The following is a 16,605-nucleotide window of genomic DNA, read 5'->3' on the forward strand; positions in this document are numbered from 1 at the left end:
TATGCCTTGACTTTAATCAAAATGGTACATTTACAAGGCCAGGCCCCAGAGAACATGACACAGTGGCTTAATGGAGCCACAGAGAAAGGTGAAGATGAGAAGAAAAAGAGCTGATAGGTTAAGCACCTTGGCAGTTAAGAGAGATAGTATGTCATTATCAAGAAAGTGATGATGAAGACTCCTGTGTGGAAAAGTTGACAGCTCCCTGCAAAGGTCACAAAGGCCCCCAGAATGGCAGAACTTCCTGCAAGCTCCTCTCTGCTCTCCTTGGGCTGTTAGTTTACCAAGATTTGTATTCCCAGCAGAAATGGATATCGTCGTCTTTTATCTTTCAGCTCAAAAGTCAAACCTTTTGAAAAATAAGCTTTTGTGCTTTATCTTGTATTTGCTAATGCCTTTTCTTAGATTGCAAGGATTCACAGGCAAGCTCTCTCCTTAGGGATAAAGTCCAACACAACATTCAATGGTTGAGGGGCCACCTGCTTCAGAAAGAGAAGTGGTTCCCTTATTCACCCACACTGTAATTTCCCTTCTTTTACATAGTCTCCCTTTGACCCATCCTCAAATTCCTATAACCAAGAAAAGAAAAAAATGTACATATACCATCGCAAGTGTAAGCTTTCTTTATGCAAAACCTTTTCTCTGAAGTTTTGCCTTTGATGTTTGTTTTAACTTGATTTCATAGAATTATGAAAAATTCTCTAGGCTCCAATCTGAAGGCTGGTTCAAGTCATGTTCCAGGCATTCACAGGGACCTAGAAGATCACTGGACTTCTCCAGGCTTAAACTTCCTCCTTAAAGAGGGTGCTGAATTAATGAAAGGCAGTGTCCATTTCACTTGGAAGATCATCATTTGACCACTTTAGCAAACAAAGCTGATTTGTAAAGACTGTTCAACAGAATCCTTTGAAAACTCAGCTGAGCCCTTGCTCATGTATCAGAGCATCCTAAGGAAATGCCTGCTTTTGCCTTGCTCTGTCATTTAAAGAAAAAAATGGGATACTGATTTTCAAACACTTCTTCTGGGTCTTGAGATTATGATTCTATCCTCAATCAGGAATACTAGCACATTACAACTACCTACATTGTATCAGCCTCGCTGACCATTACAGAAGAGCATTTAAAGGCTAAGTGGTCTGTCCCTTCTCCAAATTCTAAGACAGTTTTTATAAATCAGGTCAGACCTCTGGATGCCACATTAAATGGACCATATCATCAAAGACATTTATATTTTATGCCTTTAGCTTTCATCAAAATGTTACTGCAAATATATTTTCAAAAATTATATGAATTTTAGGACATTTGTAATAACATTATTGAGGATATTGTCATTTGATCTATCAGAGCTGTTTATAAAAAAGTTGATTCCTTTCACCACTGTTTGTCAAATATTTATGCTAGACATTGTTATAAGTAAAGTGATAAAGATATAAACTACAATAAAAAAATCACTCTCTTATGGAATCCAAAATTTGAACAGGATAAGACATGGAGCTCCCCACCTCCCATTCTTCACACGATGCCTCAGTCAGTCAGGCTCAGATCAAAATCTCCCCTTAGAGAAGTCGCCTCTCCATTTCAGAGTATGCCCCACAACCTCTGTACTCCTCGTTCCCTACTATTTTCAATGTGAGGAAAACAAAACAAAACATTTTTAACTCCAACAGTCTTTGCAAATATCCTTGTATATTCACACTTACCAAATTCCACAGAGAAATTAAGGACATTCAACTGACCACATAAAGTGTCCTCAAGTATTTGCTCTAAAACTCTAGTGCAGTTTTTTTTTTTTTTTTTTTTTTTTTTAGCACCATCTGCTCGCGGCGCCACCCTGAGTCACTGCCTGCGCAGCTCGGGCCACTCAGCTCCCCGCGCTCGCCACCGATATTTGGCATTTGTACAACATGGCAGACATCGACGACAAAGAACAGTCTGAACTTGATCAAGATTTGGATGATGTTGAAGAAGTAGAAGAAGAAGAGACTGGTGAAGAAACAAAAATCAAAGCGCGTCAGCTGACTGTTCAGATGATGCAAAATCCTCAGATTCTTGCAGCCCTTCAAGAAAGACTAGATGGTCTGGTAGAAACACCAACAGGATACATTGAAAGCTTGCCTAGGGTAGTTAAAAGGCGAGTGAATGCTCTTAAAAACCTTCAAGTCAAATGTGCACAGATAGAAGCCAAATTCTATGAGGAAGTTCATGATCTTGAAAGAAAGTATGCTGTTCTTTATAAGCGATTTGAGATCATTAATGCCATTTATGAACCTACAGAAGAAGAATGTGAATGGAAACCAGATGAGGAAGATGAAATTTCGGAGGAGCTAAAAGAAAAGGCCAAGATTGAAGATGAGAAAAAGGATGAAGAAAAAGAAGATCCCAAGGGAATTCCTGAGTTTTGGTTGACTGTTTTTAAGAATGTTGACTTGCTCAGTGATATGGTTCAGGAACATGATGAACCTATTCTGAAGCACTTGAAAGATATTAAAGTGAAGTGCTCAGATGCTGGTCAGCCTATGAGTTTTGTCTTAGAATTTCACTTTGAACCCAATGAATATTTCACAAATGAAGTGTTGACAAAGACATATAGCATGAGGTCAGAACCAGATGATTCTGATCCCTTTTCTTTTGATGGACCAGAAATTATGGGTTGTACAGGGTGCCAGATAGATTGGAAAAAAGGGAAGAATGTCACTTTGAAAACGATTAAGAAGACGCAGAAACACAAGGGACGTGGGACAGTTCGCACTGTGACCAAGACAGTCTCTAATGACTCTTTCTTCAATTTTTTTGCCCCTCCTGAAGTTCCTGAGAGTGGAGATCTGGATGATGATTCTGAAGCTATCCTCACTGCAGACTTTGAAATTGGTCACTTTTTACGTGAGCGTATAATCCCAAGATCAGTGTTATACTTCACTGGAGAAGCTATTGAAGATGATGACAATGATTATGATGAAGAAGGTGAAGAAGCGGATGAGGAAGGGGAAGAAGAAGGAGATGAGGAAAATGATCCAGACCATGACCCAAAGAAGGATCAAAACCCAGCAGAGTGCAAGCAGCAGTGAAGCAGGATGTATGTGGCCTTGCGGATAACCTGCACTGATCTACCTTCTGCTTTCCTGGAAAGGATGAATTTACATCATTTGACAAGCCTATTTCAAGTTTTTTGTTGTTTGTTTGTTTGCTCATTTTTGTTTTTGCAGCCTAAAATAAAAATGTCATATAATTTAAAAAAAAAAAAAAACTCTAGTGCAAATATTTTCATGAGGAGTTGTCAGGACTCTGTCACTCTCAAGAATAGTTCTGCTTTTTATGAACTTTGTAATCACATATGGAAAGAGTTCCTGGACTATTTGGCCTCTCATTTATTTATTTGCTTTTCATCAACCTTTTATTTTTGGATATATTCTAAAAGAAATAGTTGATTAAAACAAGAAGAGAAGATAAATACTTTGGATGTATAATGGGATTAAAACACTTAGAAGTGTGTTTATAATAGTGATGGAAAGACTCAAAAAACTTAGCAAATTTAAATTACTTCAAGCAAACTAAGCTGTCGTTTTGATTCTTCTTTTTATATTATTTTCACAGCTATGAGATAAATCTGTACTAACCTCCCAAAAGAAGACTTTAAAAAATAAATAAATGGAAGCTACGAAGAGGAAAAAGGAAAAAAAAAAATGTTAAGAGGCAGCTTTAAGGAAAAAAAGGAATGTTTATTCCACCCAAACCTCATGTGAATTCTAAATTATTAAATCTCTGCGAACACCTGATTTATGAACAGGATAACACAGCCCCTAGCCAAAATCATTTTTAATAAAAAGCAGGAGGTTTCCTGAAGTTCATCTCAGATTTAATATCAAACACAGCAGCCACACATGAACATTTCCCCATAAAACACGAACACAGCATGGCACTGGCAACCATCGGCAGGGAAATAGCAGTGCAAACAAACACGGTGTCCAAACCGTGGAAGGGATCAGGCCTCGCAATCTAGAGGCAGCAGCCGATGGAAAGGGACCACAGGCTGAAAAGATGTCACTGAGGGAGGGAAAAGGCACAAGGAAGGCTCACTTCTAAATACATGATAGCAGCCGACTCACTCCCGGTCAAAGCACTGAGCTTCCTGATTGACTACTGGATTGACAGAGCAACACAATTGTATCTTGAGTTGATTTCTATGCATCCATTTGGAACTGTACCAAAGTTCCAACCACCACAAGAAAATAAATGCTAGAAATGACACAATTCAATACTGCATTCTCATTTTGTGAGAAAAGTAGCAAGTGTCTAAGAGATGCATTAAAAACATGATTCAAGTATTTTCCACAGATGTTTGGTTCAATGGTAAGAAAAGTTTCAAGGGAAAAACTTATTATTTCTAATATATGTTGCTTCGGAATTGTGTATACTGCCATGTTTATACTCTGTGTGGCAAAAGATTATTTCTCAGGAGCATAAACTGAACTAGTTGGATACATACATAATAATTACATTCTTTCATATTTAATCCCTACACGGTTGATTCAACAACTACAAGCATCATAAAGAAACAATTTTTGCATGTTTCCACTGAAATGTCCATTGATATTCTGGCATTTGGCATTTTGCTTAAAAATATTCTGGAACAGAGACAATCATTACAAAAGGTGCTTTATCAGGAGAGATCAGGTGTTAAGAAAGGCTAAAGGGGAAAAGATTAAGACTAATATTATTGGATGATAACTTGTAGGTTGTTATAATTAGTCAGCATTTAAAAAATCTAATAGAAGAAAAAGAATAAGCCAACAATTAACCACAGGACACAGCAAAAGAAATTTCTAGACTATAAAGAATTTAGTCATATATGCAATGTGTGCATGCTTAGTCACTCAGCTGGGTTCAACTCTTTGCAACCCTATGGACTGTCAGCCACCAGGCTCCTCTCTCCATCGGATGTTCCAGGCAAGAATACTGGAGTGGGTTGCCATTTCCTTCTCTATGCGTAAATGCAGAATATATCTTTATATAGTGCAAGTTATATTATGAGATAATATTACCAAAATAACTTGAAAAACCATGAGTTTTAAATTTCAAAGTACTGCATGGATTCTCTTCCTATGCATGGAAAGCTAAGAGTAGAAACTGTCTTTATACAAATATGTTATACTCATGTTGATTTATTTAGAGAAAAAGAATACTTTTTCTCTCAATTAAGGCCTCCTTTTCCTCTCAATTAAAAAAGCATTAAAACTTTTAATAATAAAAATTGTATATTAATGGGTTGATATATCAACAGAGGAGATAAGTGAAACAGAATAGATTACCTTGAAATAAAACCTAGTACATGATATAGAAGCTTAATATATAATATAACTGTAGTAAATGTTATAAGCTAAGTAAATATCATAAGTTAAAGGTAATATGACTGTTCAAGAAATGATGGGATATTGGAATATTGGGGGGAAATCAAGGATAGATGGATACTTTGGATGGATCACACTCAAAGAAATCCATTCCAGATAAGACAAATGTTCAATAGAAAAAAATCAGGGAAAAACAAACAAAACATGAGTGAGATTTAAATGATCTAGGATATAGAAACAGTTATGATATAAAAGCAATATACAGAAAAAAATTTTAAATGGTTACATTTAAATGTGCTGCTGCTGTTAAGTCACTTCAATCATGTCCGATTCTTTGCGACCCCATGGACTGTAACCCACCAGGCTCCTCTGTCCATGGGATTCTCCAGGCAAGAATACTGGAGTGGGTTGCCATTTCCTCCTTCAGGGGATCTTCCTGACCCAGGGATCCAGCCAGCATCTCCTGTGTCCCCTGCGTTGGCAGGCAGGTTCTTTACCACTAGTGCCACCTGGGAAGCCCCACATTTAAATTCAATAGATATTTAAACATTTTACTTATTAGTTAGTATATTTAAATTCAAAGTTCTATAAGTTGAATCATAAAGAAAAATTTATTTATATGAAAAATTCATGAAATGTTTAAAAAAAAAACAGGAAATAAAGAATCAATGCCCATGATATACAAAGAATTCTGTTGAATCATGACTATTCATGCCCCCACGTGGCATCCACACAGCTACCTGACAAGAAAGAAGTATTAAGCCTCTTGTGTAAAATTGGAACTTAAAACACGGAGGTTTAATTTTTGTTTTTCATTTAACAAAGGTTTTTTGTAAATAATGATAGAATGCTGATTAAGTGTTTTTATATGTCACTATTGGGAGAGAAAATTTATATACGTACCCATTTTTGGGAAGCAACTTGGTAATGCAAAAAGAGGCCTTTTAAAATTTCATTGCCTTTGACACAGTAATTCTCTTTTATCAATCTTCCTAAGAAAATCATTGACTATGTACAAAGATTTATATATTAAATGCATAAAAACAACATTATTAGACTAAGAAAAACTGGGAACATTTTCAATGTCTAACAGAAAAGTGAGTACATACTGATGCACCTACCCAGTAAAATATTACACCACCATTAAAAATGGTATTAGGAAAGATCTAGGAAAATAATGAAATGACATGAAATTTTAAAAGTGAGCTAGATCTAGATGAAAGAAAGAGTAACAGTTAAGCTTGACAAACAGCAAATCTAGATGGCAGAGAAGACTTCACAGTGCCTTCAAACTGCTGCGGATACAGCAATGAATGACACAGGAAAAACTGCCAATGTATAAGCAAACAAGTAAATACATACTAAAATGCCAAGGTTATGAAGCAAAATGCCTCTGTATACTTATCTCTACAATACATGCATGGCACAAATACACACACAATTGGGGAAAAAAAAAACAAACTCTCAATGAGTACTTACATTTGATCTAATCATGAGATGATATCTAACTTTAATTTTCTTCTACATATTTTTGATAGTTTAAAATGATCATCTATTATTAAGATAAAAGGGGAGAAACTATAGACTGTTACTGAAAATACTATGAAAATCATAAAGTTTTACTTTGACATTTCCTGGCAGGGTACAGAAGACATAAAAAGAAATTTTCTGTCTATCCCTTGACTAAATCATTTGACCACAACTACACATGGAAATTTGTGTCCTAGCTAGTTAAAAATGGAATAAACGAGGTGTGTTAGGAGAATTATGAGAACGAGATACAGGGTATCTTGAGTTCCTGGGTGCCCCTGGACCTGCTACGTGGAGTTGGAGAGGCCAGACTGAGAGGTGGGGGACTTCTGGGAGGAGTTGCTGTAGAAATAGCAACTATGCTCCAATAAAAATTAATTGAAAAAAAGAAATAACCACAGTAGGAACTGAATTAGCACTATCTTTTAGAGAACAGGAAACCCACTCTGTTAGTCACAGACTTGCATCATAAATTTGACAGTTTGAAAGCACCTACATATTTAAGCGGAAGCTCTCTCCCTTGCTGCAGTTCAGAGTTCAGGTTGTGGCTTGGCAGAAAGACAGTCTCATGGCCCAGACAGAGACATCACTGAGTTTAATTTGCAGCTCCATTCCGCCCCCCATCTTTGCCACTGGATCCCCTCTCCCTGGCAAGAGTACATGGCATTATAAGGATCAGTTGCTAAATACATACATTTAAAACACATTTAACCTTTCTTCTATCAGACCCCGAGCAGCTAGAAAACAGTCTTTTAGAATCATGACCTCCTCTTGCTATCTATCTCATTCATTTCTTTTGTCATTTTCTTGCTCAAAGAAGAAAAAAAAATTAATCATGTCTTCTATATCAACTTCTCTTTTGCCTGCCTCAGGCCAGAATAAAGGAAGTGAGATTTTGACTGTTCGACAATATCAATGCGGGGAAATTAAATATTGCCCCTCAGAGATACTTCGGAACTCTTTTAAGAACTAGTCAATCTCTAAAGATTAGAGAAAAGTTTTAAAAAACCCAACCATTTCCTTATAATGGCCTAATATTTTAATATTTCCTAATCATCAAGCTTCTGTTTTGATTTTGTAACTAAAAGACCTTCAATAAACGACCTGGAAGAGAATACTTAATTCAAGTAGCCTGGGACTTCTTTCATTACGTGTGTGAATAACAGCTTCAGAAAGTCGAATGTAGGTAAATGTTAATATTTTTGAAAAGCAGTTTTGTCCTCTTTTCAAATGACATAGAGGGGACTCCTAATGATTATATTCTCCCCTCAACTGTTAACAATTTCAAGGTTACAATCTTGCCCTATCCATCTCTCTTAGATTTGTGTTCAAACATCATTAAGTGTTTAGAAAGAGGACTGGAAAGGGATCAGGACTGAAACTCCTAAACACAAGCAAATTAATCTACCAATCCAACAACTGACTTCAACTGTTTTATCTTTACAAGGAAAGGGTTGGAAAATTTGATGGCTACTTTCCTTCCAGTTCTAACACCCCAGGCCTTTGTGGTTTATTTTTTCAAGGTCAAGTTCAGTTCAATCCAGTCGCTCAGTTAAGTCCGACTCTTTGCGACCCCATGAACCGCAGCACGCCAGGCCTCCCTGTCCATCACCAACTCCTGGAGTCCACCCAAACCCATGTCCATTGAGTCGGTGATGCCATCCAGCCATCTCATCCTCTGTCGTCCCCTTCTCCTCCTGCCCTCAATCTTACCCAGCATCAGTCTTTCCAAATGAGTCAGCTCTTCGCATCAGGTGGCCAGAGTATTGGAGTTTCAGCTTCAACATTAGTCCTACCAATGAATTCCCAGGACTGATCTCCTTTAGGAAGGTCAAGTTCATTGTGTTGTTAATTGTGACAGTGAGTTAGTCTAATAAACTGGGCCACAACAATACCAATGTGTGAATGGAAGAAGGTAAATGGGTAGAGAACTATTTTTACACAGAGGTAACATGAAAATTGAAACAATTTAGCCCTTTAGAGATATTACTACATGCTTTGCGATCTATCGTTGAATGAATGAGTTTGACTGTACAATACTGGAAAGGAAGAAAAAATGACATCATGAAAGGCCAAAAGGAGACACGCTTTAGATGAATGGGACAGCAAATGCTTATAAAAAGCTCAGTGTGATAGGCAAACTACCAGGTTCTGGAAACAACTCAGTTTATAAAAATCATGCATTATAATTGTTAGTCTCTTTCTCATTTTATGGTGCATGAGTATATTATAAGCTTTACTTTTTCACATATTATAAAATATTTGAGTGCTATGCCATAGACTTAATTTCATAAATTATCTTCCATATAATATAGTATATCTTACCATATAAAATATATGGTGACTCTGATGGTAAAGAATCCACCTGCAATGCAGGAGACCTAGGTTCAATCCCTGGGTTGGGAAGATGTCCTGGAAAAGGGAATGGCAACCCACTCTAGTACTCTTGCCTCGGAATCCCATGGACAGAGGATCATGGGGGCTACAATCCAGAGTGTTGCAAAGAGTTGGACACAGCTGAGCAATTAAGTACAGCACACCATATAAAATAGTGGCCTTTGTATTTCATCACTGCATTCTCAACAAATTTGAATCAGCAATGATTATTGTTAAGCTTTTGATACTTCTATCTGTCACATGTTTGTAAGTTTAAGAGAGGAAGAAAGAATACCTAAAGGTGGGGTATGAGAACATGGTACAATAGTAAATAGTTGGGAGAATCATCTGATGTTTAAAAGCTATGAGCTAGTCTCCTTAGAAAACCAATGAAATACTTCAGGTCTTTGAAAAATAGCTTCCAATGTCAGAGATCAGAAAAGCCTAACTCTGAGACTGAGATAATTTCTGCTTCCCATGGCAAAGCACTTCAAACAGGATGTCTTTTACCTTGTCATAATGGATTGCAAAACCCAACAATTAAGCAGTGCAGAAGAAAAGAAACACTTTGCCCAAGTTTAAAAATCCTGATCTGATAACCCTTACTGGATTACAAAAGAGCTGATGACATGATGTTTGATGACAACAATAAAAGTAAGTGGCCTATCATTAAATAAGCATCTACTATGAGCAAAATAATGTCAGACACATCGGTATATTGTTTCTGATTGTCACCAAAACTTTGCAAGATAAGTATAAGAATACCCACTGAACAGATGAATAGAAGAATGAAAATACATTTTTGAAAGTCATTACAAAAAAACTCTCATTCCTTAGGTAGGAAGCATAAAATCCTAAATAAATCAATAATTCTAACCTAATTATCATAAATGTCTAACACTTAAGATAATAGAGCTATCATATATGTGATAAAATTAGTAAACAGATCCAGGGTTCATCATCACAGATTACTGATCATCCTAACAAGTGTATTAAAATCTATATTCCTCCTGGCACACTCCATATAACATAAGATCCTGTGGTTAAGGTGGTCCCAATGAGTCGGTTTTCAGAGCTTATATCTCACCCTAGATCTTCAGGTCTGATAAATTCTTACACTGGGATGAGGGTGGATGCCAATCTGGCTTTATTACCCCCACATGTCCATCCAAACTTCTTACCATCTTCTAAAGTAACTCAAAAACTTTAGTCCTGTCTAATCTACCAATCATTATGTGATCTAGAAACTGGTCACAGAATCCTGTTCTCTGTCCGTGTTCTTGACACTTTTTCTTCCTCAGAGAGGTCTCATAAATTTCATCCCTTGACCATGCTCCCCAAATACCTTCTATTTGTTAAACTAGGTACTTGCACGTCATCTATAAGAATCACAGAACATACTGGAGTTGACAGAAAACTCAAAATTTGCTATTCTACCCTTCTTTTTTTGCAGCTGAAAAATCAAAGGCTCAGAGAAGATAAAGGATGTAACTACAGACACAAAATTAAGTATCTCCAGAACCAGACTCCTCATCACTTACTTCAAGTTCAGAGCTTTTTCTACACCAGTGTGAATCTCACTATGCCTGGCAGTGCTAACTGCCTCCCAGCCCAGCTCTTGTTCTTTACTGCCACTGCTATTTTCCTTGCCTCCTTACACCCCTTTCCCCTAGAATCCAAATGTTTGAATGCCAGATTTTTTAAACACATCTTATTTAAATACGTCCAAACTCTGATATAGGATTTCTTTTTTTTAACTATTTTTTTAAATTAAAGAATAATTACTTTACAATATTGTGATTTCTATTTGACCTTAAAAATCTAACTAAGGATTTCTGGATTTCATCTATCTTGCTAGTATGTGACACCCTCCCCAATAATATAGACCTATGATGCAGTATATACTTCCCCACATTGGTTCCTATATATTCACTAATCTAAAAAGAGAACCTTTATATTATAGAACTGGAAGCAAGTTTAGGCAATGGTTTCTCTGATTTTTTTCAACCTGAATATCTAAATCATTGTGGCTAAATGATAACCCGTTTAGCTTGATTTTGATAATTCTAATGCCTAACCAAATTATCTGTTTCAACACATAACAACAGAAATTTTATTCTAAAATGAACCCTCTTATTTAATTTAGCCTCACTTGCTCTTTTATTGGTATGGTCTTTTATTGGTATTTTTTTTTTCCATTAAAAAAAAGATAATTCTATATTTTTTAGGAGAGTTATATGTAGACTATGATGACTCACTATTTATCTCTAAGTAGGTTGTTTAGTCCATATCTTTAGGCTTGGGCAGTGAAGAGATTAAGGTGCTATTTGATAGAATTTTCTGCCACTTTCTTTTCCACCTTGTCTGACTCTAGCAATGGTTCAAGTCCAGGACACGACTACCTTTTCTAAGATACATATAGCTGATTCACTTCAATGTACAGCACAAACTAAACAACATTTAAAGCTCCAATATTGTAATTTGTACTCTGATTAAAAAAATCACAAAAGAAGAATGAAATGTGACTCCTTCAACTGTTAATTCACTTTAAATTGTATACATGTCACAAAAATAAAACCCACTGAACATGCCGTCAGGGTCATCCTCCCCAAACACTGCCTCATGTACACCAAAAGTATTCAACATACCTCCCACCCACCCCATCCCATAGGGCTTCTAGATCAGGTCCTAAATTTTTGTAATGGAGGATAAAGCTCACCTCACGCCAGCACCCATATCTTAACTACCACTGTGTTTTCTTATTCATCTTCACAATCCTTTGCTTTAGCTAAAGGAGTCCACACAATATTCCCTAAAACCACCAAACAGCTCCATGGTTTTGTGCATGCCCGTTCCCTATCAGAGATGCCTTCACTTCTCTATTCTAGCCTTCTAGGTTCTGCCCTTCTCCAAACTTCCTCTTTCAGAGCCAAGTTACATCCTTAGGCATTACACCATCACCTTGCACACCCATGGGTCACATCTGTTTTGCCTCCAAGGAGAATAGCTGGTATTTGAGAAGAACTCTGACAGATGGACCTAGAGATTATAATACTAAGCAAAGTAAGACAGAAAGAGAAAGATACCATGATATCGCTTATATACGGAATCTAAAATATGACACAAATGAATCTACCTATGAAACAGACTCACAGACATAAGAAAAGACATGTGCTCGTCAAGGGGGAAGAGAGAGGAGAGGGGTGAATTGAGAGTTTGGGACTAGTAGACACAAACTATTATATACAGAATGGATAAACAACAAGGTCCTACTGTATAGCAAAGGGAACTATATACAATTTTCTGTAATAAACCATAATGAAAAGATTATTAAAAAGAATTATATATATATATATGTATCCTTATATAACTGAATCACATTTGCTGTATACCAGAACCTAACACAACATTGTAAATCAACTATACTTGAATTTAAAAAAAGAAAAGAAAAGCAAAGCTCTGCAGCCAGAGAAACAGTCCATTATTATATTAAACATGGATTATAATCCTAGTCTTCTCATGTACTAATTACATGGCCATGAGAAGTTAATTCACTTCTATGTGCTTTTTCAATTGAAGAATGGAAATAAGACACATTATATTGTTAAAAATAGTGAAGTGTTACTCTGAAGTAACCCATCAATTACTTAGATAACAAGTATCATATTTTTAATAATCCATTTTTAAGTTAGGTGAACATTCACACACACACACACACACCACCTTTCAGGGCTAAAGTAGCACTTGTGTTCTATTTTGTGTCAATTCCATAGTTTCCTTTCTGGAAATAAAAATTTCAGTACATGATACCAGCCACTCAGATCAAGAACCGGTTTGTCAGATTTCATAAAGGAGTTTCCTGGGAAGACAGGGAACCTAAAAATAGGTGACTGAACTGGAAATACAAATAGTCCTTCCATTATAGCAGCACCATTGGCCAATGGAATGATGAGGACGGTATGGGTGTGGGTATGCAAATATTTGGTTCAGACGGAAAAAAAAAAAACCTGCCAAGAAATTCATTCTGATTAAGATGCATGAGCTTATTACCACCTGAGGGAGGTTAGAAACTATTAAATAAAAAGCAGTTCTCATCATCTTCTGAACCCTTTAACTACTAATAATTGGGCACTTTGCTGATGGTGCAGAACAACTTTTCAAGCTGATTAATAGGTCATGTGTGTTGAAAAGGCACCTTTGTTCATAAAACAATTATGCTAATCCTCTAATTTTTTCCAAAGATTATGAAATATTCTAATCTTCGAAGAACATAGGTTTGAGTTGCAGACGGTGTTTGTATATTACTTGTCAGGCTCTTTAACATTTTTGATTTTCACATATTTTATCCTTACAGCCCCATGGGAACCGCAATATAGGGATTAATACCCTCTATTTAAATGGGGGTAAATAAAGATTCAGAAGCAATTTAGAGGTCTGCCCAAGGTGAAACATCTCATTAAGTAGAGACAGCATTAGAATTTTGATTCCCTGAACAAATGCTATTTTCAAAGATTCTGTAAGTAAATATTTTTATAGTTCATAAAAGTGAAGTAAATATTGCTTAACTGGAAAGTCTCAACTTTACTGGGTTCATCTTAGATGTTCACATTATTGGAATACAATTTTAGCTTACACCTATACAAATTCAAAAGTTGCTCATTTTCCTGAGTAGGCCGACAAGCTGAGTCAATGTTTGAATATGACTAGAACAAAATTGTTAAAATTATTTCAGGGCATGGCAAGCACACAGCTAGTGGCCTAGATACATCTTGTTTCTTCCCATAAGGAACAATATGGGATATCCATCTATTTTTGTGAGAACCTTAAACACTGTTTAATGAATGAATGAATACCAAGCAGCAGTTCAAGAATTAGATATTAGTGTTCTAAGAAGTTTTTACCTAGTATAATCAGAATGTAAAATTTAGTTATGAGCCATCTTTTGAGTACAATCATTGATTTTCAGATCCAGACATAGCAAAGGGTAATTTATTTGCATAAAGTGGAATATTGATGAAGGGAGCTCCTACAATGTTGAGCTCAAAAGCAGGAGACAATCTAATGACCAACATTACTTCTAATTGCAGAAGGTATTTCCTTTCAGATAAGAGGATTCTAACTCTGCAGCATCTGGTGTTTGAGGAATTAAATGACATTTGAAAGTGTTACTGACTCTGTCATGTCCAACTCTGTGACCCCATGGACAGGTGCCCACCAGGCTCCTCCGTCCATAGAATTCTTCAGGCAAGAATACTGGAGTGGATTGTCATTTCCTACTCAAGGCGGCATTTCTGATCCGGGGATCAAACCTGGGTCTCCCTGCATTGCTGGTAAATTCCTCACTGTCTTGAGCCATCAGGGAAGCCCCCAAAGGACATTCTTGTTGTACCTAATAAAGTTAAGACATTTGACCCACCCTATTTATGCCAGCCAGTCAACAATTTATCAAAGTTTGAAATGCTTATAGAAATTAGCATGTTGATAATCAACACATACAAGTAAAAAATATTGGTAGCCCAGTTCAAAAAGGCTACAGTAAGTTTCCCAATGTTTCTTATATGAATTATACCTGTTTAAAGATATGGAGAAGATTCATAGCATTAGATTAGACAGCATGCAAAGTCCCCCTCTAGTTCTGAAATTCTTTTATTCTATTCATCATACCACTTGTGGTCTCTTGTTTTATATATAATTAATGGGAACAGAAACATGGGGTAGAACCACCACTATTGTTCCTAAAACATGAGTTTATGAATTTAGACTCAAAATATAAACTTTAAAAAAGTTAAAATTCAAATTTAGAGACAACTAAAATGAAAGGACATAAAACAGTCAAAAGCATTCACCTTCAGATTTTTGCCTCACAATAGGGTTAGAATCCTAAAAATTAAAAAATAAAAATTCTAAATGTCTTCCACAATGCACACGAAGGATTAATACCTGTCTTCTTTGATTACTGCTTGATAAAATATTATAACATAATCCTGTAATTTCTGCAACACTTATTTGACACTTTAGCCTTACATGAACAAACTGGGTTTGAGCCAAATGTATTTTTTATGCATATGTGAAGCTGAGAAATGCAAAAATTGTGATTGCAGGGTATACGAGCCTCACGTTCCATTAGAGAGAAATTTTTAGACAGCACAAAGGCAAGGAAGAGTACCTTGGTGACCTTGTTCTCTGAACACAGAATAATCATCTCTTCCCTGTGTCATTTGTACAAATCCTGATCTTTTGTTTGCCTCAGTGGCTCAACCAGCATAATTATCCTCCTACTCTGAAAATAGTTAAAAATACATCTGCCAAATTTTTATATATATTTCCAAAAGAAATACATAAAGTAGAATAATTTCAATTTAGGTTTCAATTATTTCAACAACTGAAGAGAAACACTGTCACATATTAAAATAATCCTAGCAATGCCTTATTGCATTAATAAAGAGATGACTCATTTTGCCAAAGAAATCTTTGTAAACTTGGGTATAAATTCAGTTTTACAAATTAGCTTCATTAGGAGACATCATGTCTAAGAAGCTCATGTGGCAAAAACTTTTACAAATTAATTCTGCTTAGTAATCCATATTTTTCTAGATACATTTACCTACAGTGAGGCAATTTGCTGTGAAAATTAGTTTATATACCTTAAAAGCATATAACATTTGAGTATTTATAAAAGACACCTTGGGAATACTCTAAGAATGAAAATAACATTGCTTTTTAATGTTAAAAAGATCACAAAACAATTTTACTATAATCTGTACATATATACATTATATGATATTTTCTAGCAACTATTACATTAGAAATCTAGAAAGCATTTAAGACTTGTCTTTCATAGAAAATTACATCCTTTAAATGCCAAAATGCAAGATAAAAGATTTCAAGTCAACTTTTAATGTCTTGGCATGCAATTTTGTTTCAGCATGTTTGGACAATTTTTAAATTGCTTTGTTTTTCTATGATTTTAATCATATTAACAGTTTCATATGTCCTATAAGCAATAGGTGTATAAAATCATAAAATATTATTAACAAATGCCTTTACTCTGGCTTACTACAAATCAATAAGGATAAAAACATACATACTAAGAAGTTAAGACTGCATCATTTGAACTGAATGTAAATAACATGGTTATGGACCATTTATGAACCACTCTGATCTATCCCAGGACCTTAAAGGTCTTTGGGCATTTTTCCCAAACCAAATTTCTCCTCTTCTAAATTATCATTGGTATAAGGTGTGACGACTTTCAGGCATCAATTAATACAAATTGAAGGCAGGCAAAGTATTAATTAAACTTGACACTCTGATTATTTAAACCTTCTATTAAAGCTGATTAATCAGAGCATGT

General features: G+C 35.7%; 2 protein-coding genes across 7 annotated transcripts in view; one reads left to right on the plus strand and one right to left on the minus strand.

Moving 5' to 3' along the window:
- SLC7A11 (solute carrier family 7 member 11) overlaps positions 1-16,605 on the minus strand; it is a 209,666-nt gene that overhangs the window by 155,113 nt on the left and 37,948 nt on the right. The window lies entirely within an intron of this gene.
- Positions 1,873-3,962, plus strand: LOC133056710 (nucleosome assembly protein 1-like 1). Its single transcript, XM_061142356.1, has one exon. The coding sequence runs from the start codon at positions 1,905-1,907 to the stop codon at positions 3,063-3,065; it is 1,161 nt and encodes a 386-aa protein (XP_060998339.1). The 5' UTR covers positions 1,873-1,904; the 3' UTR covers positions 3,066-3,962.

This window comes from Dama dama, chromosome 5 (assembly GCF_033118175.1).
Source record: "Dama dama isolate Ldn47 chromosome 5, ASM3311817v1, whole genome shotgun sequence".
Taxonomy (NCBI): domain Eukaryota; kingdom Metazoa; phylum Chordata; class Mammalia; order Artiodactyla; family Cervidae; genus Dama; species Dama dama.

Bases quoted from the DNA above. Each gene is read 5' to 3' on its own strand.
- LOC133056710 (XM_061142356.1), top strand. From the start codon at position 1,905: ATGGCAGACATCGACGACAAAGAACAGTCTGAACTTGATCAAGATTTG.